Genomic DNA, 26,694 nt, shown 5'->3' with positions numbered 1-26,694 from the left:
ACCCCCCCACCTGCTGATGCGGTCACCTCTCTTCCCACCTTTGGAAGACATTCACCACATTCTAGTTCACCTGCTGGCAGTGATTGGCCTGTATCTCCCAGGCAGGGTATTCCATATTACTGGGAATCTGGTCCCACTTGCCTGAAGTGTCCACCACTGGCCTACTTCTGTGGCCAGGAGGACAGCCCTATACTATAGTAGTGTAGCCCAGAGCTCTTGGGTTCTGCCCCCAGATAGCCCAGATTTGAACTCTAATGTCACCACTTGGAACTCTTGTCACTTGGGACAAGTTAATTGACTTTCTTGTACTGTGATTTTTTTTCCATCTGTGAAATGGGAATGATAAAAGCTAACTCTTGGTATTATTGTGAGGATCCAGTGGAATACTATGCACAAGGTGGTTAGCCCAGCTTGGTGTACAGAATACCTTAGCTCCCATTCCTGTGGGAATGAGCAGAACATAAAGATCAGAGACACTGTTGGGGTTCTGCTAATGAGGTCCTCAAGGGGAGGGCTGGTGTTCATTTCCCTTGTCTTCACAGAGTGCCCAGCACACACAAGGTATCTAATAAGGAGGTTCTGTTTGAATGAACAAGGGGCAGTGACTCAGAAGTGGGCAGACTCCCGGGTCACTGCTTCCTCCTCACCATCTGGGCTGCTTCCCTGCTTAGCCTCTTCCGTTCCTTCTGTGTTAACTAATGTTTCTGCATCGATTTTGGCTGGAGGTTGAATGCTACTGTACGTGAAAGACTGAAAAATTATCAAGGGGCAAGGTGTGATTTATGCTACTGGAAAACTGGGGGGAAATGGGAAAAAGCTTTTCCATATTTGAACAGGAGTATTGGGAAGTGAGTGTGAAAAGCAGGGACACGAAGATAAATTAGGACTGAACTCCCTAAATGGCCTCTAGAAGATGAAATGTTTGACTCTGGGAATAGGCACTAGTACAAGCTCCAGATGACCACTGTGTCAACATCAATTCAAAAAGGCCCCTCTCTGGGGGCAGTCTGTAGTCCAGGATTGTGTCACCAGGAGACAGAGGACACTGGGCTTCCGGTTATTCCACAAGCTTCCCTGTGCATCAGTGGCCTGACCCTTTCAGGAGCTTAGGAGGCTGTTGAAATGCCTACTTTTACTTGCAGACAGGCAGGTACAGAGCTGGAACTGGAGACCAAGACGGGCTCTCGAAGGAGGGAGCCAGGTCAATGAGATGGCCAGAGGATTGACATGAACATCTTTCCTTCACCAGCCCCAAAGAGAGTGTTCCAAGTGCACACTTAGTTTCACACGTAGTAGGCACTCGAAAGTGTTGAGCTGATGAATGAAAGAAAGAAAAGGCAGAGAAGAAAACCATCCCTTTGGTCTCCTCTAAGAAGCCTCAGTGAGGTAGTCACATGTGAAATCAAAAAGCGCAGGATGATGCCCAGCAAAGGGAGCGATCAGCAGGAGGGAGCCAGCCTGCAGAATGGCAGAAAACATCTGCAAACTACCTCTGATGAGGATCGATGACCAGGATATATAAGGAAACTCAAGAGCCTCCATAGCAAAAAAAAAAAAAAAAAAAAAAATGAACTCAATTAAAAAATGGGCAATAGCTCTAAAGAGACATGTCTCCAAAGAAGACTTACAAATGGCCAACAGGCATATGTAAAAATATTTATTGTCACTAATCAACAGGGAAATGCAAATCAAGATCATACTAAGATATTCCCCCACCCTACCTAGAGAGAATGGTTGTTATCAAGAAGACTGATAGTAAGTACTGGAAAGGATGTGGAGACAAGAAGACTCTTAGACACTGATGATGGGAATGTAAATTGGTACAGCCATTGTGGAAAAGAGTATAGAAATGCCTCAAAAAATAAAAAAAAAAAAAGCTTCCATATGATCCAACAATGCCACTCCTGGGTATAAATCCCAAGGAACTGAAATTGGTGTGACGAAGAGACATCCAGTATTTATAGCAGTACTTTTCACAATAGACAAAAAATGGAAACCACTTCCGTGCCCTTCATCTGATGAAGGGTTAAAGAACATGTGGTATGTGTACACAGTGGAGTACCATTCAGCCATGAAAAGGATGATATCCTGCTTTTGTGACAAGATGGATGGAACTGGAGATCATTATGAACAGTGAATGAAATCAGGCACAGAAAGAGAAGCGCCACATGATCTTACTCATATATGGAATCTAAAAAAGTTGATCCATAAAAAATTAGGGCATAGTGGTAGTTATACGAGGCTTCGGAGAGATGGGGAAAGGATAGTGAATGGGCACTTAATTACAGTTACATAGGAGGAAAAAATAAAGAAGTATAAAACTAGCCAGGCCTATGATACGGGCACTGGCTTTTGGGAACCAGTACTGTTTTTTAATCCTGTCTTCATCCCCAGGATTTTGGACAAAAGACTGCTCACCAGAGCAGTGTTTTCCAAATGAGCTAGAGCATATAACCCTGTCAGTAAAAATTTCAGAGCATCCACATAGAGCATGCTCAGTGGCTGTCCTGCTGCGTGAATACACGTATTATAAAGTACCCTTAAAAACGTTAAAAGAGATGCTTTAAACAGTATTTCAAATGCTTCGCTAGTCACCGTGACTTCGTTTCTTTACTGCCTCTATCACAAAGCACCATCGTTACTTACAGAGAAATTGGACATTAATGATAGTGGATATAAATCCCTATTTTCAAACAGTCTTCTAGATCAGTTTAACGTTTCTTTGCAACCCCTGTCAGATCTGATTAGTTCATTATTATTTTTACCTTGTGAGTGACAAAGAGCCCTGTTGGGTAAGTCTGATCTCCGCATTTCCTTAGAAAACAGTTGTAAGGGGATTGTTAATATTGCTACAGGCCACTGCTCCTTACCAGCAATATTTCAGGTCATGGATCTGGGTTGTGTGTTTGTTTCATGGTAACCTCAAAATATGGTGTGTAAATCCAATTAATGAGTAGTGTGCACACGAGCCTACACACACACACACACACACACACACACAAAACACACACACTGTGAAGAGAAACTTGCAAGTGTGGGCCCTGCTCAGCTCTCTATCTGGTAGTGTCCCTGTCTCCCCACAGGAGACCCTCACACCACACATGACTGTCCCTCATGCAGGAGCATTAGGCTCGGGGTCAATGCATTTAGTAAATATTAGCAAAGCTTAATTTTTAAAAAATTTTCTTAAGATAGAAATGTAAATATTACCTTCTCACATCCCAGTCAGTCAGTTTGGAGTCCTTGGTCCCTGGGCTGAATGAGGGGTGACATTGCTCTAGGGCACTTTCTTCCTTCTCTAATGACCGCCCTGTGTCGTGCTCCTCAGACGGCTGGAGAGAAGAAGCGATCTGGCCACAGTGACAGCAATGGCTTTGCCGGCCACATCAATCTCCCTGACCTGGTGCAGCAGAGCCACTCCCCGGCTGGGACCCCCACCGAAGGCTTGGGACGCGTCTCCACCCATTCCCAGGAGATGGACACCGGGACTGAAGTAGGTGCTAGGTTCTCTTCAAGAACGAGGCCTTGCCAGACTCCTCACAGTGTGTGGGTTGGTTTCTAGTAATCAGGAGGAGAAATCATAGACGCAGAGTAGTGAAAAGTTTTCAGATATGGTCTGGACCAGTGCCTGTTTTTATAGATGAAAGTACTGAGGCTTGGAGAGGTGAAGTGACTTGCCCGAGGTGCACAGGTAGTTTAGGGTAGAGCTCCTGTGCCACAAGACAGTGGTAGAAAAAAAAACTGTTAGGCAATGCTCATAGGAGTCATTGACCATTTGGATGAGTTCATGGGGCATGATCATATTTCATGAATATCCCCATGAATCGCACCAAAAGCCCTTAAGTGCGTTTCTAAAGCCATGCACTATGTCTTCTGACATTGTCCACATACTGGATTTTTATGATTCTAAAGTTATAAGCAGATAAGCTTTGCTTGCCCCAAGGAAAAGAACACAGGGCACATTGGAAAGTACAGCATCCTATTGCAGCTCTTGTAGCCAGTGCCAGCCCAAATGCAGCCCAGCCACAGTGGAAGGGCCCAAAGGCCACCCCTCCAACAGGAGCCTCTCAGGTTGACCGTGTGCCCAGGGTGACATGCTGTGTAGACATGCTTTTACTAGTTTATTGCCCATTGTGTCAGCGTAAGACCATTTGACCAACATGAGATTGCTTTTACTTAAAGATAAAATGTTATCTTCCAGGTAAGATATTGAGGTGCTATATGTCATCCAAAACCTCATTTTCTTGTTGCAACTCTTAGAGTCTGATAGTTGATGAAGCCCTACAAATGCAAATTGGCTCATCAGCCACCAATACCAGGAGCAATTGAAGAGAAGCACACACTTTGGCAGGGGGTTGGGTGTGTGCAGCTGAACAGATCGAGGAGTCTGCAGCCACTGTAAAGCCCACACAAGGTATTATTAGCACTGTCTGTTCCTGCAGTATTTATTTATCCATTTTTCCTGATCTCCCTGTTTATTGAGCAGTATGGTATGGGAAGCAGCACCAAAGCCTCCTTCACCCCCTTTGTGGACCCCAGAGTATACCAGACATCTCCCACTGATGAAGACGAAGAGGATGAAGAATCATCCGCTGCAGGTAAGTGAGAAGGCCATGTTTTTTTTTTTTTTTTTTTTTTTTTAGCAGCAAATCAATTTTCTTTCTGGTGTGGCCTGATGAGAAAATTAATCATTATTTCATTAGTTAAGCCATTTAATGCTTAGGCCATGCCTTAAAAGGAAGATCTTGTTAATTATTATTTTTGTAGGATTCCTAAAACAAATCTCTCTCCTTCCTTCCACCCCATCTTTTCTATTTTGCTTCTGGTAGGAATCCAGAAGTATCCAGGAGCCCTAGGAAAAGCTGTTCCCCAGCGATCTCTGAACTTACCACATATTTCCCAAAAACAATTTATGGGTACAATGCTATGCACGCAGTAGATATTTAATAAGTGTGTGTTGGATTGTGTTGAGTTCTAGATGTGCGCTTCCCACCACAGAGGCCTGGCTGACTTGGAGTCTGGACTTGCTTTCTGAACTTTTGTAACTCACTAATCATGAAAGTCACCATAGGCCAACTTTCCCATTGAGAATGTGAAATTTCCAAAATCAGTCTTACATGCGTATATTTACAGGAGGTGGTGATGATACATTTAATTTTATGAGATTAATATTGATTTTCTAAACCATCCAAATAGTATCTGTAAGGCTGTTTGGCTAGTGAATGGGGCATGGTCATATTTCATGAATAACCCCATGAATCACACCAAAAGCCCTAAGTGTGTTTATAAAGCATATGCTTCTGTGACTTACGCTTTATTCTACTAAAAAAGGAGTGAAATAGGTATAATTTCAGAGTTTCTGTGCCCTTCCTATAATACATACTAAACAAGGGGAAATCACTGTTTTGAAGCCCCTTCTCCAAATCTCCACCGGTTATCTTTTAAGATGCCATTGACTTTTCTGATTCTTTTTCTCAAAGCTCTGTTTACTAGCGAACTTCTTAGGCAAGAACAGGCCAAGCTCAATGAAGCGAGAAAGATTTCTGTGGTAAATGTAAACCCAACCAACATTCGGCCTCATAGCGACACACCGGAAATCAGAAAATACAAGAAACGATTCAACTCAGAAATACTTTGTGCGGCTCTATGGGGTACGTCAGTACTTTTGTCCTTGTTCATTAATGAACTGGCCCTCAAACGTCAAATGCCTGTGGATTTTACCATGAGGAAACACTAATTGAATGGGAGGGGTTAGCAGCCTGGGACTATCTTGGCCTCCAGAGAAACCAAAAGCAGTGCTGTATGTAGAAAGAACCTAAAGCCTACTATACCTAAGGCCAAGGATGACTTCTATAGCAATGGGCAAAAGGCGACCACAGAACCAGCCACCACTTCTTACACACCCATTGTGTTCCCACTGGGTGATGTGCCCCACATTCTGTCTCTGTGATCCCTGCAGCATCCTGCAAGGGGGAAATGGCTATACCTTCATTTCACAGCTCCAGTGCAGGATAATTTAGTGAATGTCCCAAGGCCATACCATCAGTAGTAAGAGAACTTGAAATGAACAACAAATGATGAGCCTTCCCTTTTAGTTCGCAATTCTCATGGAAGTGATCTGCAGGTGTTAGCTGACCTCTCACTCAATATAGGCATGATGAGAGTCTATCAAAGTCCTGGTCTAGGTCACTGTAAGCATCACAGACAGATCAGGACATGGCCCATCTGTGTCCATCTAGGCCTGAACAGGGCTACCATACCTTCAACTAAAAGCATTTGGGATATTAGCAAGAAAAGTGTGCAGTCTGGGGATCATTTCTTAGAGGTATGACAGCTCTGTCCTCTGGGGCTGAGACAGGAGAGTAAGATAGCCACAGTTCATATGGCAAGGCTTGATCGGTGGATGAAAGAGCAGACATGTTCTCAGAAGATAGAAGTACCAAGAAGAGGGGTTTCAAAAGGGACATATTCATGAATATAGTCCACTGTGCAGTGAACCTCTTGACGGATGTAAGTTGTGGTGGGTGGATGATTGATGTCCTGAAGTATGAATATTTAGGATGCTAAACTCCAGAGAAACCACTTACCTGCCAGAGCTTTTGCAATCAGGGTGTCTGCATGCCAGGTGGAATGGACGAGCATTAGACCCCTGAGTGTTCAGGTGACTCTCAATCTGTTAACACCCTCTCTGGATGTCCTGTTTCCCCAACAGGAAGCTGAGCCTGGAATGTAGGGGACATAAGAGAGTCAAATTTTGATTTGAGGAAGAGGAAGGGCTTTTGTTCCCATGGAGTATAGAAATGGAAACTCTAGTGGATGCCCAAGGTGGATTGTTAGGTTCCTGAGAAATCATTGCAGGAGTAAATGTGGGGTGAACACTGGGGAAAGAGAAGTGGATTATTTAAGGGAAGCCATGAAAGAGGCGGTTGTTACAGGAAGGGAATAAAGGGAAATTGTGCCACCTTCACAGCTGTGCCTAAGGCTCCCCTTGATAAGGTTTCTCTGCATTAGGTAGTAAATGGCTCGATGTAATGAATGCAGCTACCACTTTATAAAAGAAAACTGTAATTCCATTACTAGAGGGACAGTGATTTAATTACTGTGCCAGAGTTTCTACTCTCCCTACTGTAGTGGTGACTTGCCCATTATTTATATTTACAAAGCAGTTCCTTAGATGTTACGGGAACCCCAGATGCAGAAGGTCAAAGCTCACAGAAAGTCAGTCTTAGGGTGTTTCTTAAATTTGCAGGTGTAAACCTTCTGGTGGGAACTGAAAATGGCCTGATGCTTTTGGACCGAAGTGGGCAAGGCAAAGTGTATAATCTGATCAATCGGAGACGATTTCAGCAGATGGATGTGCTAGAGGGACTAAATGTTCTTGTAACCATATCAGGTATGTTACCAGGTCGATCACCATAGTTCCCCAGGTCTGTGCAAGTAGGAAAGGTAATTACCTCGTTTCTGAAGAAATTCAAAACTCTGTCGTTCCTGTCCAAGAAGCAGCACAGAAGGTGGTAACAGGGTGGCTGGCATGAGATCACCCATTGGGAAGCCTCTCACCTCTGCATTAAATCTGAGTGGCACAAAATGTTCCACAAAAGCTGTGTATTCATGGTTCTTTACCTCTATCAGGACTCGGAAAGATTTTTTTAAAGATGCCAGCATCCTGAGATGGAGACTGTCAAAATGTAGGCTCCTGGGAGGAGAATTGAGTAAACAGAAATTTCTCTGAGCTCTTCTCTTCTCCCACTTGTGGTCCATTGATACCTTGGGAAGTGCAGCTGGACCTTTGGGGTGACCAAGTCGGCAGAGCAGAGGGAGCCAGTCATGACTGGTACACTCTGCAGATCTTCCAGGTTCCCAAAAAAAGATTTTTCTTTTTTTTTTTTTAAGGTTGGAGATAAAAGTGAAAGCATTGTTATTTTTTAATATATATATTAGTTGTCAACGGATTATTTTTTATATATATATTAGTTGTCAACGGATCTTTTGTTTTATTTATTTATATGTGGTGCTGAAGATTAGAACCCAGGGCCTCATCATATGCCAGCAAGTGTTCTCTCACTGAGCCGCAACTCTAGCTCTTGAAAGCCTTTTATTGGTAAAATGCATCCTGAAAGAGTCAGGGTTGTTGAAGGAAAGGACTTTTTTTTTTCTTTCTCATAATCCTTGAAGGAGTTTAGCAAATGCCCTCCCATTCCATCTACGTATGGAGCTGCCTGGGGAGAAGTGAAAATAAAAGCTGCACTTCAGACCAGGGTCAGGACCTCTGGGAGTGGGGCCCAGGCATGCACAGCATTCAGAGCTCCCCAGGGAGCAACCAAGTTTGTGAACAGGGATCTACACTCAGCTTTCACCACACAGAGACAATGCAACCTTGCACCGAACCTCAAAGAAAGTTTAACTCTTCAACTGTACTTTGTATTTGGAGAAAATGCTTCACTTGACACTCCAGTTCCCTGTTTATTTTATCTTTCCACTGAATGCTTAGAGATTTGTTTTGCTTTGTTGTTTGTTTGGTTTCGGGACTAGAGATTGAATTGAGGAGTGCTCATCCCCAACCCCAGTTTTTATTTATTTTGGGACAGGGTCTCACTAAATTGCCAAGGGCCTTGCCAAGTTGCTGAGGCTGACCTTGAACTTGCAATCCTCCTGCCTCAGGCTTCCGAGTCACTGGGATTACAATTGTACACCCCTGTGCCTGGCCGAGGACTTGTTTTATCCTTCCCCCAAAACGGGTTAACCAAGTCAATTCTTCCTGTATTGTGAACTGAGTTTAATTCTGTGTAGTCCTTTGTTCTGGCTAATTGCTTTTTTGATTGCTACATTACCAAATCAAAATTAGAAGCACATGTCTGTCAGTCATCTACCCAAAGTGGAAATGCTACCAGAAAATTCATGTTCGGGCTTTATTATGTTGTTAGTAGCACATCCTCATTCTTAACTATTTCCTGTTATCATGAGGCACAGATGGGGAAAAGAGAAAATTAAAATAGGAGCACAAGGTGCTTGAGTTGCCCTTGGATCCATAGTGTCATAGAAAGGAGGAAGCACTGGTGTCCCTGCCCCTCCTGGCTGTCCTGAGCAATGCATGTTCTACCTTCTGGTTACAAAAGCGAATAGCCACTGCATCATGACTCCTGGATTTCAGGTCCGAATGCACCAACTCTTGTGTCAAATCCAGTGCATGGATTCTCTTCTTCTGGTATATATCACATCTGTGAAATGTAAAACATCTTTAAAGACAAAGAGAAATCAAAGGAAAATAAGTTTTCAAGAAGTAAAACCTACATGCCCATATTTCTCATTACTTAGGAAGAGCCACCCCAGTGCTCCTCAGATAATCTAATGGAGATAATCTCCATTTTCCTCTTTGCATGCTCTTCCTGCAATCCAGTGGTTTTCTTACCATCCTATGAATTCTTTACTCCAGATTACTTTAGCAAAAGGAGCTTCTAAGTTGTTTCCAGATCTACATCTTTTTTCTTCTTTCCCATTTTTTTTTCAGTGACCACAGCCCCGTGAACCTGTCCAACATCAATTTCTGAACCCAAACTGCCTTTGTTGAATTTGTCTCCCTGTCTCCTTCTAAAATCCTTTTTTCCGTTAGTTAGATAAAACCACTAACAATTGTCATCTCTAATTCACTAAGTCCCCAATTTTTAATTCTGCAAATATTTCAGTGAAATTGACACAGATGCATTAAAGTAAGTTAGAAATCATAATCTAGAGCTTCTATATTATTGTGTTCATTGGTATTAATTTATATATTATAATTATTGCAAAACAGTTTTTATCTGTATGTAATTATATTGTCTACGATAGTTAACTTTTTATAGGTATTCCACATCTGGGATCGTAGGACAAAGTAGGTTCAAGGGATAGAGAAGAGGCTTTCCGTTGCCATCCATGGCCAGGTCAGAGCATGAGGGAAAGACGGGACTCGTGAGGGGCTAAAACGCTCAGCTGTCAACACTGCTTCATGGGCTCAGATCTAGAATGTCCTGAAACTGTAATCAGCCACGCTGTTGCAGACTTGGGTCTTAGTGAGTTTAGCAGACGCTGGCTAGAAAGAATAAGAGCAGCTTGCTCAAGTAAGAAACCACCTGAAGGTAAAGACAGATTGTAATTTTGTAATTTGTCCAAAACACTTGGAGCTGTTTAAACCACGAGTCCTGCTAGAGAAAACACTTTAATTGTGAAGCACGGGGGACGCTGGTTATTACACTCTCACACACACAAACTGTAAACAAAAAGATGAAAAAAAAGTGGAGGTAAGGGAGGAGGGAGAAAAAGCTATCACAGGGACTTGGAATTAAAGCTCTGCTGTTTCAATAGGAAAGAAGAATAAGCTGCGAGTTTACTACCTTTCATGGTTAAGAAACAGAATATTACACAATGATCCAGAAGTGGAAAAGAAGCAAGGCTGGATCACCGTCGGGGACCTGGAAGGCTGTATACATTACAAAGTTGGTAAGTCTCCAGACGTGGGATTGCAAATTCAGTGTATTTACTTCGTCAAGAGTTGTTCAGTTAAGTTTCATTCAGTTTTTCAGTCAGATATTGATGATGCCTGTGTGACCAGCTTAAGATGTTGCTGGAACCTAAAAGTATATTCGAATTATTCCCCCAGAAGTCAAATTTGTGAGGTTCAAAGGAAGCATTCAGAATTAAGTCCTAGGCTCCAGTTTGAACTTTTATAGGTACTTCCTCCCAAGGATACATTAAAAGAATAAAAATGAACTAAGTCTACAAGGTCAAAGGGACCAAGAGGAGAGAAGCCAGCAAATAATAGATGTCAATAAAAGTGAACAAGAGGAACAGACCTAGAGGACCAGGAAATGCTAAACCTATAGTGGGGAAAATTATCAAAATAATCCAGTCACTCTGCAGAACACAGAAAGGCCCAGGGACTGAGGGCCCAGGAGAATCTGAGGCAGAAAAGGTAGGTCTGAAAAAGGAAGGATTTGGGGGAAGCAGATCAACAGCAAGGCCTCCAGGACCCAGGACCTACCCAGCAGGCAGGGTGCTCCCTCCCTCACTACAGCAAAAGAGGAAAGGTTTACATGGCCAGTTGATGCCACCATCAACTGAGGATATACATATGCATGACCCTCCCTTTGCCTCTTTAGCTCCCAAAGTGTTGGCAACCATGATGATGATCATATTCTCAAGGAAGAGCTTGAAAGACTTGTCTTTGAAGAAACTAAATGGCCAGAAAGAAAAGATGTACAGGTACTAACATTTGAAGTCATGAAGAAAAAGGGCTGCTATCTAGCTACTCAGCAATGAATCCCAGCAGCTGATACGTCTCCTATAAATAAGTGGAGACATGGAACATGAGGGAAAGTGAAACAGAATGTAAGGACCTTAGAACAAACAAAGATAATGAGGAGTGAAGAAAATATAGGGAGGAAAGGAAGGAAAGAATTTTAGAGGATTAGAAAAATTGTTTCAGAATCAGAAGAATAGGGCTGTTTAGAAAGGGAGAGCAGGTAGGGAGAGATCATTAAGAAACCAATCTTACAAACTGTTGCATATTGGCAGAAATAAAAATTTTAATAGAAATGTTGAAAGATAAAGATGAGGAAATGTCCTAGAAAGAAGAATAAAAGAAAAGAGAAAGGAAAGAAAAAGAGAAGAAAAAAATCAACCCAGATGTTCAAAATCTGAGTCTTAGAAAAAAGGGAAAAAAGAAGAATGTAAAAAACTTTTCTAGAACCGAAGGCCTTGACATTCCAAATTAAAAGGATTCTGAGTACCCAGTTTACTTACTTAAAAAAAAAAAAAAGACTTCAAAGAAGGCCCACCAACTGGATATTTCAGTACCAAGATGGCAGAAGTCCTTAAAGCTTCTGTATTCTAAGTAAATTGATAAACATTTTATATATAGTAGATACAGAAACAGAGGCTTGGTATTTTTCAACAGCAATACTGGAAGTTTAAAACTTCTGCCTTCAAAATCTGAAGGCAAAATTATTTCCAACTTGTATTTTGTAACTGTTGGTATTGGGGTTCGTGTGTGTGTGTGTGTGTGTGTGTGTGTGTGTGTGTGTGTGTGTGTAGAGATGTAATATAAGGAATTGGCTCACATGATGATGAGACCATGAAGTCCCTGCAGTCAGCAAGCTGGAGACCCAGGGAAGCCAATCTTGTAGTTCCAGTTTAAAAGCCAGCAAGCTCAAGACCCAAGAAGAACTGGTGATGCAGCCTGAGTCCAAAGGCCAGAAAAGACTAATTTTCCAGCTCAATCAGGCAAGAGGATGCAGACTTTTGCTTTTATCCAAGTGTTCAATTGATCAAATTATACCCACCTATACTGGGGAGGACAGTCTACTCTCATTTAGAAATGCCCTCACAGACACATGCAGAATAATGATTGACCAAATATTTGGGCACCCTGTAGCCCAGTCAATTGACAAATAAAATTAATCATCATATCATCAAACCATTGATCAACTTTGGTGACCACATTTTCAGGTATGCAGGGTCTCTAAAAATGAAAATTTCATACACCATGCTCAGTAGCTACTAGAAGATGTGTTCCACCAAAATGAAGAACTAAACCTGGTAATCCAGAAAAAAGATGAAGAAAATACCCAGAATAATGGTGAAAGGAACCAAAATGATAACTCTGCCACTAACCTGGAAAGAAATCAGTCCCAGCTCAGCAGGATTCCCAGAGAGTGACTTCAAGAAAAATAAAATGGTACCAATGGATTCCCTGCTGCGGTCGACCTTTATGAAAGGCATGTCTTCAAGTTTACACATGCTTAGAGTAGGTAAAATAGGGTAGTGAGGAAAAAATAAGGAAATGTAATTATGGTATATCACATGCCCTAGCTGTGAACATTGACAATTTGAACACTTCATGTTGCTTTAACCAAAAATATAAACTCTAACTGTGTTGGAGGTATGAGGGAGAAAGTGATTTATGTGTATGTAGAGATAAAAGGAGATTATATAAGAAACTACACCCTTTTCTTATTGTGAGGTTTGGTAGATAGTGTCTACAATTGAAGAAAATTTAAAAAAAAAAAAACTAAATAAGCACATTACTTGGAAATCTGGAAATAAATTGCCAAATAAGAAGTTTAAAAAGTTGCAAGTATTTGTATGTGGGAAACAGGACTTGGGACTGAGGCAGGGACTTGTTTTTTATATGCCTTATATGACCATTTGACTTTTTAAAATATGTTTCTATGAAACATGTTCAAAGTTGGTTAAAATTAAGAGAATGTGTGGAGGTTGTTAAATGTGACCTGGATAGGATGGATTATTTAATGTAAGGAGTGTCCATAGAGGGGCAGAAGAGTAGCTTTCCACACCTTCACTTCAAAAGTGTCTGTGACATAGTGATAGAAAAGTATGGTGCACAGTTGAAATTGTTACTTGAAGAGCTGGTCCAATCGTGTGTGTTATGTGACAGAGGTTGAAAGCTACTTAGGTGTGTTAAAGACAGAGTATGAAACAGGGCCATGCTACAGAAGAGCTCAGAAAGCTAGAATTCGGTCATTTATCCTGGCCCGTCCTAGCAAAAACCCCAGTATATTGTCTTCTGTCAACTAAAGAAGGGACTGTTCTGAAGCAAAGTCTTCATGTACCTTTCCTCTAATTTCATTTCAAGTGACCTTCCCAGATACCTTGACACTAGGACGCATTGGTTCTATATAGTGAACTTGAAGGTACCAGTGCCTAAAGAGATAAACCCCCACTATTTATCAACATTATTTGGGTTTTATTTTTTTTAAATTATCCTTATAACACAGTGAGCTTATAAGTATGCATTTAAAGCAGGTATTGAAGAAAATAAACATTAAATGCCTGTAAACATATGTGACCACAGCTGCAGTCAAATCTAGCGTAGGCAATGCACAGAGAAACAAGTTAAGTGGTATTTCTAAAGACAGGAATGGATGCTCAAAAGATACAGTATTATTCACAAACTAGACCACATGGGGGAGCATTTTTCCATAGCAAGCTGGGAAGGTACAAGCTCTTCTCTGCTCCACTGTGTATTTTTGTGGGATTCAGAATTATTCAATACTTGCTAATAAGATACCCTAGAATTCTAAATTTTTTTTCTTGTTTGTAATCTGATTATTTGGCAAAATATCAAACAAGCATCTCATTATTCTTACCAGGAAGAATGCAGATTCATATGTCCCTTTGGTCTTCTTTTAGAGTGTAAGCTTCTTTTGGGGGGAAATAGACCCTGCATTCATAGGAAAACAATGTAGTTTAAGTTTTCTCAGAAAACTTTTAGGATTTTCTTTCAGTATTTTACCTTTATTACTTGGCATTTGTAATATTCCTAGTGATTAAATGTTATGTACAAAAACTAATATTATATAACTACAGAGCAATAAAATTCATTACAGGAAATAATAAAGTTTGTATGTGTTATCTCTTGCATATACCTGGCAAGTGTTCTTTCAAAACTCTGAAGCTGCAAAAGTCTTTGGCAAATGTTAGAAGGGCCAGTGCAAATCTGACCTCTTTCTCCTAATCACTGCTATCTCTTTTCATTGCCCTAATATTAGAAGACTGACGTATATGGATACATGCAAAATGAAATATAATCAGAGAGCAATAACTGATCATTATCTACCAGAATATTGAGAGAAATTTAATTTTCAGAACATTTTTTGCCTCTGTTATCCAGAGAACTACTTTGGGCTCCATTTTGCTTTCTTTGAGGGATTTCAGTCAAAACACTGAGATCTTTTTACAGTGTCTGGTTACTTTAGTATACTCAAATTTCCATGAAATTTTAAAAACATAAAATGGGAGAAAACAGAAAAACAAGTTATATATCCAAGATTCATTTATATTTATCTATTGCTCTTAGCCTATATATATTTTGATACACTTGTATTTTCAAGGCTATTTTAAGCTTTAATCTTGAATCTTTGCATAAGTTTTAAATGAGAAGATTAGGGTCTCATAAAGAATTCATATAATGAAAAATTGTGGAGACAATTGGAAACTTAACATGTCATCTAATAAGTGCATTAGTATTTCCCAGTTTCTTCAGGATAGAGAATATTCTTTTTCAACAGATATTTTATGAAGAAAACGCCTGGTATGTGCATCAGTTGTAGATTACAGACTTTCTAAGAATTAAAATCTACATTTAATATTTAAAGATCCTGAGGCATTTAAAGGATTCTGTAACCTCTCAAGGTCATCACTGTAAATATCAATCACTATGGTATCAAAGACACATAGGCCACAGAAGATCAGACAACAAAATATATTCTTCCATTCAATAAACATTATTATTACTTTGTATAAGGTAAAAATAAAATAGACAACAATGAAATTTTATCAAGATTCTATCCATGGAATTTAAAATGTTTAATATTGCACTTTCCCAGAGAATAAAAAGGAATTGGCAAAGTATGTGAAACTCTCAAAAACAGGCCATTATCAGAATTCAGGTCTCCTGATATTCCAAAATTCAATAAAAACACAAACAAGCAATTATTCTACTTAGTAATTAGAACTTGGGGCTGGGGATGTGGCTCAAGTGGTAACGCACTCACCTGGCATGCACAGGACGCTAGGTTCGATCCTCAGCACCACATAAAAATAAAATAAAGATGTTGTGTCCACCGAAAACTAAAAAATAAATATTAAAAAATTCTCTCTCTCTCTCTCTCTCTCAAAAATAAATAAATAATTAGAACTCTAATCTGAATAATTAGCAATTGGCACCTTTTATGTCTCTACCCATTTGCATTTTTTCTATCACCTTGCCGTACCAGCTTTAGCTACTTACATTTGGTTGAACCTAAAATCCAGGTAAAGTAACATAAAAGACAAAAAAAAAAAAAAGATTCTGCTGACTAGGTATGGTAAAGGAAGTGAAATCTGTATCTATGAAAAAAATCCCACGCCAGGAACATCACCCCCAAATATGGAGTGTGTAGTGTGTATATGTGTGTGTATATTTACATCTTGTGACTTATACATTCAATGATACAAATTATTGAATAAATTGATGTACTTTTTAATTTACAACTATTCTATTACAGTTAAATATGAAAGGATCAAATTCTTGGTGATTGCCTTAAAGAATGCTGTGGAGATATATGCCTGGGCTCCTAAACCATATCACAAGTTCATGGCATTTAAGGTAAGTGGGCCTGTGTTTGCTTGGTTTTCCGTTTCCTCCAGTCATCTGTTCTCCACATAAACCATTACCAATTTTACTACATATGATAAATAATAAACCTATTTTGGAACTGTAGGAACTCATAGATTTATTATTTTTAAAAATACTATGAGATTAGTCAAACTAAATTTCTTTAAATATTTATTTTTTAGTTGTAGTTAGTTAGACACAAAATCTTTAATTAATTCATTTATTTTTATGTGGTGCTGAGGGTCGAACCCAGGGCCTCGCATATGCTAGGGGATCACTCTACCGCTGAGCCACAACCCCAGCCCAAACTAAATTTTATGTTTACCCTCCTTCATTTGAGATCTGCAAATCATCATCTGCAAGAGACATTTGATACAGGATGGTTACCAGGCAAAGTATTGAAGCTGTGCAATGATATCTGTTTTAAAAGCATCTAGAGTGCTATCTGGTGTTTGGGCTCAAAAAGGCAGACCACTGGCAGCACTGAATCTCCAAGTCTTACAATCATGAGCCTTTCTGGACCAAGTCTCTAAAACTCAGTTGATGCTATCTCCCTGTTGCTATTACATTTCCCTGAAATGAACACTGAGTGTAGTCATTCATGGAAATGACCTAGTTTTTCTGAATTTTCCCAGGGGATTCATGAGATTGAGTGGGAGTGGGATCGGAATATGTTTAGTCCCATCTGCCTCAGCTCATGAAAGCTGACCCCCAAATGCCTGAAAGACTTGTACTTGCAGGCCCCCTGATGTGTTCAGACTGCATAGCCAGTGTGGCTTTATCTTCTGTTTTCTCTCTGCCTGTGTCTGTCTTTCTCAGTAGCTCTTTGGCCCTTGACTTTTCTCCATTTTTATAATTACTATCTCTCTTTGGCTTTTTATTTATTCTCTCCTGCCATGAGGGAGCCAAAGCTGTCCCTCTTCAGGGCTGAATCACCCCACTTCTCTGTTGTTCCCTTAGTGCAAGTGGCTCATTTGTGGTGTGCTCAGGAAGACAGATTGATCAGTGGAAATGGGCTCCCCTCCATAATCCCACTTTTATGGAAAGGAATTTTTGGAATGCATTAGATTCATAATAACACTTAAGGGATGTCTCCAAAAATCTAATGTGCTGCTGCTCCTGTTGTGCCAAATTCTCTCGGTAAAAGCTTTTCAGTGGAGATCCCATTCCCATTCTGACGTTGAAGTCACTGCCATCATGTTACCAGCCAAAGCAATGAGAGAATGCAAAATGCTCTGCTCAGCAGACCCGCCCCAGCCTGCAAGAGGGAAAAGCAAAGGCAAGAACTTGAATAGGGAGGACTAGAGCTGACCCCTAGGGACAGGAGGGGAAAGCTTCCTATGCTGTGAGATTCTAGCAGAAGATGAGAGGAGAAGGGTATATTAGGTAACAGTGATAGTATCACCAGGGCAATGGTGGTTTCTCAAATCCTCCCCTAGATTTCAAGATGCAGTAAAGGTAGTGTGTGAGTAAGTCATAGCAAAGGAAGAGGAACACTCAACAGCTGGTTGGGGCTTTGGTCCACAGAAGCTCAGATAGAACTTTCTAGTTAAACCTTAGTTGTCAATGCAAGTCATAAGTCTTGTGATATTTCACCTCCATCCCTTTCTCTTATTGCCCAAACCTAAGTCTTAGATCTCAACACTGAGTTTAGAGAGAGCCTCTATGATTTCCACTCAGTAACTGGAGGAAAGTAGGGGCCAGAGCATGCTCATCCCAGGCTGTCTCTGAAAGGTAGCAACCACAGATGGGCCTTGCTGCCACATAGCAAAGAGAAGGGTCAGAGAGGTGGCAGGACCTTCTCCAGAGAGCAAAGGCCAGAAGTAAACAGAACAGCAGCACCCAGACACCAAGTTTTAAAGATAGAATGACACTATAAACATAGCTGTAAACCACCTTCTCTGCTGTAAACCCTGTACTGCCCTGAGGATCAGAGATGGGGAAAGGAGGCAAAAAGGGCTGATAGACCCTTCCTCCTGGAGCTAGAATATGAATAGATCTACCAAAGAGAAATATCCTGGCTTTTCAGCTTTTCAGAAATTAACTTAGTGGCTAAATATTATTCATATAATGTCTTTAAATGATGTGGATACTAACAGGGTGATTTTAAAGTCTTTTTCAGATCTTCAGCACAAGCCCCTGCTAGTTGATCTCACTGTAGAAGAAGGTCAAAGATTAAAGGTTATTTTTGGCTCCCACACCGGTTTCCATGTAATTGATGTTGATTCAGGAAACTCTTATGATATCTACATACCATCTCATGTAAGTTTCCCAAAGCAGACTATAAAGGGCCTTCTGCATGTAAAAGATTTGTTTTGCACATTATTAGAAGTCATGCTAACCCTTACTAATTAGTAAAGCAGATAGACTTCGGGCCTTCACCAGGAAGACAGAATGCTTTTAACCCAACTTTTCAATTCTGCAGCTATTTCAATGAAATTTGCACAGAGGCATTAAAATAGGTTGAAAGTCAAAATCTAGAGCTTCTATGTATAATCATATTAGTATTATTATGTAATAATTATTATAATGTAATTATATTCTTATTACTGTTTTATTATACTATATATTATATCTATATATGTAATACATATATATATATATATATATATATATACACACTATATTTAAGTTTTTATATGTGCTCCACATCTGGGATTATGGGACAAAATAGGTTAATAAGTAAAACATATAAATTTAGCTAATTTTTATTACTTCCTAAAACAGAATAACATATAAAGAGATATGTGACATTAATCTACATGTTGTTTCTTTGGACTTTATTAAAATGTATTTTAATTTTTCCTTCAGGGCATGGATAAGTTTCCATTTTCAGTTTTGAATGGAAATTGTGTCATATTGTGTGGGAGAAAAACAATGATCAGATACTAATTTCCTAGAGAAAATCCCTTTTCAGCTAGTTTTAGTTCCTCTTTACACTATACTGCCTCGAGCAGCAGAGCTCAGCCCCTTGCCTTTATCTGAAAGGGCTTTGCAGATGGACCCGTTAGACAGCTTCTGCAACCTTCAGCTTGCACGTCTGTCAATGGAAATGCCAAAACCTACCCCATAGGGTTATCATCAGCATTAAATTTTAAAATGGATATAACATTCATTCAAATTTGTAGTTCTTTTTTTAAAAAAATATTTTTAGTAGTAGATGGACACAATACTTTGATTTTTTATTTATTTATTTTGTGTGGTGCTGAGGATGGAACCCAGTGCCTCACATGTGCTAGGCAAGTGCTCTACCACTGAGCCATAACCCCAGCCCTGTAGTTCTTCTTCTTAACAATATAATATCCCAATTACTATGCTGATATGCTGCCTAAAACATGACTCCTGGAGGGAATTGCTGCACAGATTCACTCTCTAGAACTGTGCAGTATAAATTGTGCATCCTGTGTGTGATCCTCAGGTGACACACAGAAGACACTGTCAGGAGAGTCTGAGGTCTTTTATGTTGCTGATGGTATGTGAAGAGTTTGGAGACTCTAAAGAAGCACAGTCACAGAAAAAGATTGTTTTAGTGCATTGTTGTACACATGCACGCACACACACTAGTCATTCATTGATGCATTACAGCTCTTCACACCTGTGTGTGTGTGCACATAGAGCTCACAACTCAGGCTTTCTGTGAGGGCATCACTGTGCTTGTTCCTGATCCCAACATCCCTATCCATCTATCCATCAAGCACATACTGGGCTGCTGCGACATCCTCAACCAGGGATTATAGCAGCACCACATCTTCTAGGACAGGTCAGTTGACACTTATTTCAATTGTATGTTTTTTTTTTTAATTAGTGGTAATTCTAATTTTTTTCTACACAAACCATTAATTTGGATTATTTTGGTATTTCAGCACCCAGATAAACAATCTGAGTCATGTACTCATAGCCTGCCTGGTGGGGACCGTCTTAGCCCCATTACAGCTGCCTTGCCTCATTCAGCTGCCTTGCTTTCTCTTCATCTTTTGGGGAAGCCATTGTTCTAACAGAAAACACATGAATTTCAATGCCAGAAACTGATATGCTCAAATGCCAGTTCTCCCACCAAATACTAGCATAGCTTTGGTCAAGTTACCTAACCTTTCTGAGATATAGTCTCCTTATCTGTGAACAAAGATAACTCCCATGGGGATCTGTTCTAAGAGCCAGAGATCATATACGTAAAGGGTGCCTCACAAATACTAGACACCCCATCAATACTGTGTTGTTGCTTTTAGGAACAAGTAAATTGGATTTGTTATCGAGCAACTAAGTCCACATTTATCATGGCATCCGACAGATCCGTGATTAAATTAAGCAAAGAAAATCGTAGAGTGAAAGTTTCCATAAAAGTTTTTTTTAATTGCAAGAGATGAAAATCAAGGTGTTGTCTTCTTTTCAAAAAGAATAATGCATGGCTTTTCTTTGTCTTTCAGATTCAGGGCAATATCACTCCTCATGCTATCGTCATCTTGCCTAAAACAGATGGGATGGAAATGCTTGTTTGCTATGAGGATGAGGGGGTGTATGTGAACACCTATGGCCGGATAACTAAGGATGTGGTGCTCCAATGGGGAGAAATGCCCACGTCTGTGGGTAGGTTAACCATTCCTTATCTCCTTCAGCAGTTACACCCCCCAAATGAAACGAAAGTCAAGAAATGTGAAACAACCATTTGAGTCCACAAAAAAAAAAAAAAAAAAAAAAAAAATCTGTGAATAACACTTGTAAGACTTACTTTGTCTGTTTATCTCAAGTCGTTTGTCATTTATGTGGTTAAGATGTGAACAGATGCTGTGAGTTATTGCCCATCTAATGTTTTTAATGCAGTTTTGGAAATTCCTTTTGACAGCCTACATTCATTCCAATCAGATAATGGGCTGGGGCGAGAAAGCTATTGAGATCCGGTCAGTGGAAACAGGACATTTGGATGGAGTATTTATGCATAAGCGAGCTCAAAGGTTAAAGTTTCTATGTGAAAGAAATGATAAGGTAAATCCGTTTCAACATTTGCATTAGTGTTTGCATTTTAAGAGACCACCAGGTACCTGTGAAACCTTCATTCTCCTTTATACTGATCTGAATCACCTCTGTGTTAAACAATCAGTAGTATCTTGAAATGGCATTAACTGGTTTGACTCATGTGAACACTCAAGATATATTACTCACATATCAAAACAAACATCTAGAAATTTCTCGTAAGCTCTTATATATAACTTCTGTGGCCTGTGGGCCTTCTGACAACTCAACAGACACCCCCAGATTCTCCTACGCACTTAGAGCAGTTGGCCCATCATCTTCATCTCCCAGTGGGTCAGCTTCACAATTCCCCTCTTAGACTCTTCACAAAGTCACTATCAAAACCTAACTCTACTCTTATATTCACCTGTAAGTGTAAAACATTTGACATGTATAAATATAAACTTTTGAAAGTTGTTACCCATTCCTTAAGAAATGCACAATCACAAACTCAACTAGTGCCATGTTCTGTGTCATTCCAGCCATGTCTCTTCTGAAATGTCATAGGGGGACTGTTCTCCAGTGGAATTGGCTGTGTCCATGCAGCATGATCAGTCGCTTCTGAGGGGTATCCTGCAGCAGTGCTTCTTCTACCGTGCCCTCCCTGTAGAGTAACCCAGTTTTTAGTAGCTAAGCTGTATTTGCATTTGTAAATCCCACCTTTGTGGCCAAGGCCAACAAAGAGATGCTGCCCCCCATGCAGCCAGCATAAACACCTCTAGGAAAGAACGGGACAGGTTGGGCTGCTGTATACCTCTTCATTCACCCTGGGGTTCCCCATTGGCCAGGCTGGTCTTTGTCCAGCCCTGGTGGAATGGGCCTAGATTACATCCAACCCTGGCCAACTTCCCTGACCTGGTGTGGTCTGGGTGGACAACAGCTATGGGTGGCAAGGATGTACCAGAGACTGAGGAGTATTATCAAAAAAAACCCCAGCTAACCTAGTAAGATTCCAACAGCCACCCAGTCTCTGGGATCACAGGATGAGGAGTGATCTGAGTATGAACACCCACACTCTGGTTCACTGATGACCCACTCTAGCAGGCCTATTTCAAGCCAGGCCCACACCATCAAAAGAAGGCTGGACCACACCAGTGTCTAGACCTGAGGTTGAGAGCCCAGGACACACAGCCTGGAGAGAATAGCAGCCCTTTCCTTCCCTCATTATGGCCTTCCATGGGTTCTCTCTGTCCTTCCCCATTTTGATTCAATGACCCTAAGAGTAGTTTTACTTTCATATGTAGCATTAACTGAATGAAAAGCATTTCCACAGACTTCTTAAGAAGTTGTTGGGAGAGAACATTCTTCTGAAGAAGTCATGGAAATGAAGTAGCAGAGACTTTATACTAGTGATAAAAGCAAAATAAATGCCTTGGACCAAAGTTAGGTGTTGGCTGATGAAGGGCTATGCCACAGCCCCAAATCCTATTTTCCAAGGGCAGTGGTTCATTTACATTCAGCTCAAGCAAGCAGTAACCCGAATTTTGCTCACTTCTCTCAGTCATTTGATAAAATGATTTAACAGGCTCAGACCTAATGGACTGTGGTTCTACTTATTAATGCCATTATCTGCTCTGGCCACAAATATGCCAGCATCAGCAGAGAAGCTAAGTGTTAACTCCCGAAATGCCACAGTAAAGAAGCATTAAACACTTGACTGTGTTTGACCACAGCCATTGAAATTGCTTGATTTGAAATTTTAAAAATTGGAAATGGAAGTTATATAATAGTAGACCCAAAGTTTGCCCATGACTTGGGGAATTTGAAAGGATCCTCTTCCACCTTAAAGTCTGCCTTCATGTCATTTAGGAGGGAGAGAAGGGGAGCCTCTGTGCCTTTCTGAAAATCATCAAAGGACCTGTTGTGTCCTGGGCCAGAAGTCAGGACTTTTATCCTAGCAGGAAACTCTCTTTTAAAATGTGAGCATTCCAAAAGATGTCACAATGACATCTAGCCCTTGCAGCGTCCCTGGAGGCCAATACCTTAATAGTAGTTGATATCAAACCAGAGTAATAAAGGCAGGTGTGTTTACATAGGCTGCACTGTCTCAGAAGGCACTTTATAAGCACTAGCCATTGAGTCTTAAGAGCTGACACATGGCAAGGCTAGGACATGTGAGAGGAAATGGATGGACGGTTGAAGAAAAGAGGGGAAAAAAACATGCAGTCGAACTAACTTGTTTTTAATTTCAAACAGGTATTTTTTGCATCCGTGCGATCTGGAGGAAGTAGCCAAGTGTTTTTCATGACCCTCAACAGAAATTCCATGATGAACTGGTAACAGAAGAGCACTTGGCACTTATCTTCATGGCGTTATTTCTAATGTAAAAGAACATAACTCATGTGGACTTATGCCAGTCTAGAGGCAGAATCAGAAGGCTTGGTCGAACATACCACTTTCCCCTTTTCCTCTCCCTCCACCCCTCCCGATACAGTCCATCTTTCAGTGTTGCAGCCCGGTTGAGAAGGAGAGAAAAAGGTGGCAGGAATGTCCAGGAGATCCCCAAGGATGCTGCGTTGTCCGTGGACAAAGATGGACCATGTGCCCTTCGGAGTTAGGGATAGAAACAGATATTGTGTGCTCTTCTGAGTAAGCTGTGTTATGGTGGCTTTTGAGGCTTTTTTTTTTTCTTTTTTTTTACCTTTTTTCTTTACTCCCTTACTTTGTAAGAATGGGGAGAGAATGCTCACTGAGAAAATGAATCTGTTTTTAATTGTCTGCCTGCTAGCTTTAAGTATACAGTATGTTGTAAAATTTCCGATTTCCAATGGTGAGAGACAGCACAATAAATGTACTTTATCTCCTTTCACTGAAGGCCATCACTGCATAGTGGGGTGATTTAAGAACTCTCTTGCCTTCACCAACCCAAAAGGTTGCTTTTTGATAGCAACTGGCTAATGAGTTTTTAAAAGAGAAGAAAAAATACTAGTTTTCCCCTCTTTTGGGAAATAGATTTTAAATGGCTAAACTACTAGCCTTAGTCTAATAAAATCAACTACCACTTTTGTGAGTCTGACAGGTCATATTTGTATATGGCCCTTTATAGAATGGAGCGTGTTGAATGGGATAGAAATGCCATTGAACAAGTTGGCCTGGCCACTGAGGCGGGGCTATAATGCACCCTTCCCTCAGCTATTATGCAACAGATCAGGGCAAAAGGGGACAATAGACGGAGTCAGACAGAAAGAGCCTCTGGGAAACAAGCTTATATACGTGTATATGTGCACGCACACACACACACACACACACACACACACACACACACTGTTTTTTAAATGCACAAAGCGTCCCAGTAAGAGGTCACTTATTTGGGGCTTCATTTGGACTGAGACTTTGTTTTTGTGGGAATTGGGGAGTGGGTGACATCCAGGCTCTGGACATTCCCAGCTCTCTCCTGAGGGTGCCACTTTCTCAAGATGAAAACTGTGACTGAAAAAAAAAAAATCAATAACAAATGTTTCTGAGCTGCCAGTGTTCTCCTTAGGTCGGTGAGAGAAGGGAGTAGACTCCTAAGCCTGCCGCAGACAACAGCGGGCATTGTTGGCTCAGATTTTAATGAACTTGAAAGCAAGGCTTTGGCCAAAATTCTGAGACCCTAATCACTTTACCTTCCTCCAAATTACCCAACATACGGTAAACAACATTTGTGCAGAGATATGTATGTATTTAGTTCAGGTTGACTTGTGTCCTTATAAACTCTTACTCAAATGATTTGAACTTTTACGTGACTGTCTGGGATTTTTTTTCCAAAGCTACAAGCATGGCCGCCTGTGGTATCGAGGTGTTGCAAAAAACGATATCTGTGTTGCGCTTCCTGTTTTAACCTACCTCGTTTTGTTTGTTTTTGTTTCACTGTTCATCACAGCAGTGTTATCTCCAGGAGACATATAGAGAGCTCAACTGGCAATCTCAGGAGTATTGACTATTTTAAAAACGAAACAGTAGTTGACCAAATTGTTCTTTAAAAATTGGGGGGGCGGGGAGAGGGGTCCAATGACAAAAACTAATATGGCTTGTTTTGGGAGAAAGCAATTACTGTGAATGGATCCAAAGAAAAATCTGTGATCCTACTGATTTTGCCTAAATACAAGAGCAGCTGATATACTATTAATGAGAACGAAATATATTAGAAAACTGGTACCATTTCAATCCTGTGGTTTGGGGCAAGGGGAGAAGGGAGGGGAAATAATCTGATTTCCAGACCAGTTGATTATGCCCCCCTGCCAAAGGTGGTTGTCATTTGCATTAATTTTAAGCATTTAGCACACAGGAATGCAACTGAGGATCATCTTCAGGCAATCACAAGAGGTCCTCATCATGGTCCCTTTAGTTCACAAAAACAATGAATTGCTCCCGTTCTCATTTTTACTGCTGTGATTATGCTGCCGAACAACACTGTCTTCACAAATTCCATGCAACAAATTCAGCAATAACTTTTTGGACTGAACTTAACAACTACTGTAATTGGATGCCGATGTGGACAAAATGCATTGATCTGGTCTCATCCCCAATGTGATTGCCACCAGCTCTTTATATTGCTGCTGTGGTATTTTAAACCAGAGCTTCTTTAAATTATGTTGCAAACTGATCTTTGTTTTTATGTTTTGTTTTGTTTTTATTTCTAAGTGATGAGTTCGAAAACACACAGCTTTAAATGATTTTTTTATTGTGGGTTTTGGGTACAGTTAAGAAATAAAAGGGAATCATTGTGTTTAAACATAAGGTAGTTTGTGAATGTATTTTTTAAAATCTAGATTCATTGAAACAAAAAAAAACATAAGAAAACAATATTAATGCAGTCTTGTTTACAGTATGTACAGTGACATGACATAGAACATGAGCTTTTCTGGTGCCAACAACAATAAAACACAAACGTTAAACATCAAGCCATGCCTTTTATATTTTTGTACAAATATCTTACAATTGAGTATAAGGCAAAATCAAATTTAAAAGGGACCCCCACAAATCTCCTTAAAACATAGTTCTGGAGTTCCTTGAAAGTTTTATCTTCAAAAAAAGATATTTCCCTATCAGGACAGGGCCCAGCCATGACACATCCAGGCCTCGCTCATGCAAATTTTATCAGAATTATGTCCTTGTGGCTCATACCATCCCCGAGTTTTTGATTTGCTTTATTTTGGAGGGAGGGACGGGTGTTCTCTTCATTCATTTTAATAGCATCTTAATAAAAATGTTTTTAGTTTTGATCTTCAGGTAGAACTAGAAATTGGCTCATTTTTTTTCTACAAAATTGGAGAATTGAACTCTCCCTCCCCAAAGTAAGCTTAACTAGATCTCTCAGTCTTCTTCACTGAATTGATCATTATACAGCTAAATAATCACCCAGCAAAATCCACCAAGCCTGCCCACACTATAGTCTTGGTCCAGGGTCTGGCAGGTGATCCTCGTTTCCGGTTGCTGGTCAGGGGACTTGTTGCATGGGTTCCTGCATCCAGTGGGTAGTAGAAATGGATGAGCTATAAGGCCCCTTTGCAATGGGAGTCAGTCATCTCCATGACAGTTTCATTCAGATGCTT

At 40.4% G+C, this 26,694-nt stretch overlaps 1 protein-coding gene across 7 annotated transcripts in view; it reads left to right on the top strand.

The window, feature by feature from the left end:
• Window positions 1-26,043, top strand: part of Tnik (TRAF2 and NCK interacting kinase) — a 375,407-nt gene extending 349,364 nt beyond the window's left edge. For 4 of the 7 annotated variants that reach the window (XM_005332470.5, XM_005332469.5, XM_005332468.5 and 1 more), the window contains 10 exons: window positions 3,329-3,493; window positions 4,487-4,598; window positions 5,481-5,651; window positions 7,250-7,393; window positions 10,339-10,473; window positions 16,041-16,141; window positions 18,263-18,412; window positions 20,575-20,734; window positions 20,991-21,130; window positions 23,354-26,043. In XM_005332470.5, coding sequence (XP_005332527.2) covers window positions 3,329-3,493; window positions 4,487-4,598; window positions 5,481-5,651; window positions 7,250-7,393; window positions 10,339-10,473; window positions 16,041-16,141; window positions 18,263-18,412; window positions 20,575-20,734; window positions 20,991-21,130; window positions 23,354-23,437 — 1,362 coding nt within the window. In that variant the 3' untranslated portion in view covers window positions 23,438-26,043. Of the gene's footprint in view, window positions 1-3,328; window positions 3,494-4,486; window positions 4,599-5,480; window positions 5,652-7,249; window positions 7,394-10,338; window positions 10,474-16,040; window positions 16,142-18,262; window positions 18,413-20,574; window positions 20,735-20,968 lie in introns of all 7 variants that reach the window. The other 3 variants (XR_013436636.1, XM_078043639.1, XM_078043638.1) reach the window with 3 other exon arrangements.
• Window positions 26,044-26,694: the final 651 nt, after the last annotated feature.

Source organism: Ictidomys tridecemlineatus, chromosome 3, assembly GCF_052094955.1.
Source record: "Ictidomys tridecemlineatus isolate mIctTri1 chromosome 3, mIctTri1.hap1, whole genome shotgun sequence".
In the NCBI taxonomy this organism is placed as follows: Eukaryota; Metazoa; Chordata; class Mammalia; order Rodentia; family Sciuridae; genus Ictidomys; species Ictidomys tridecemlineatus.
The sequence above is the reverse complement of the archived record's forward strand: the minus strand, read 5'-3'. Positions and strand labels throughout refer to the sequence as shown.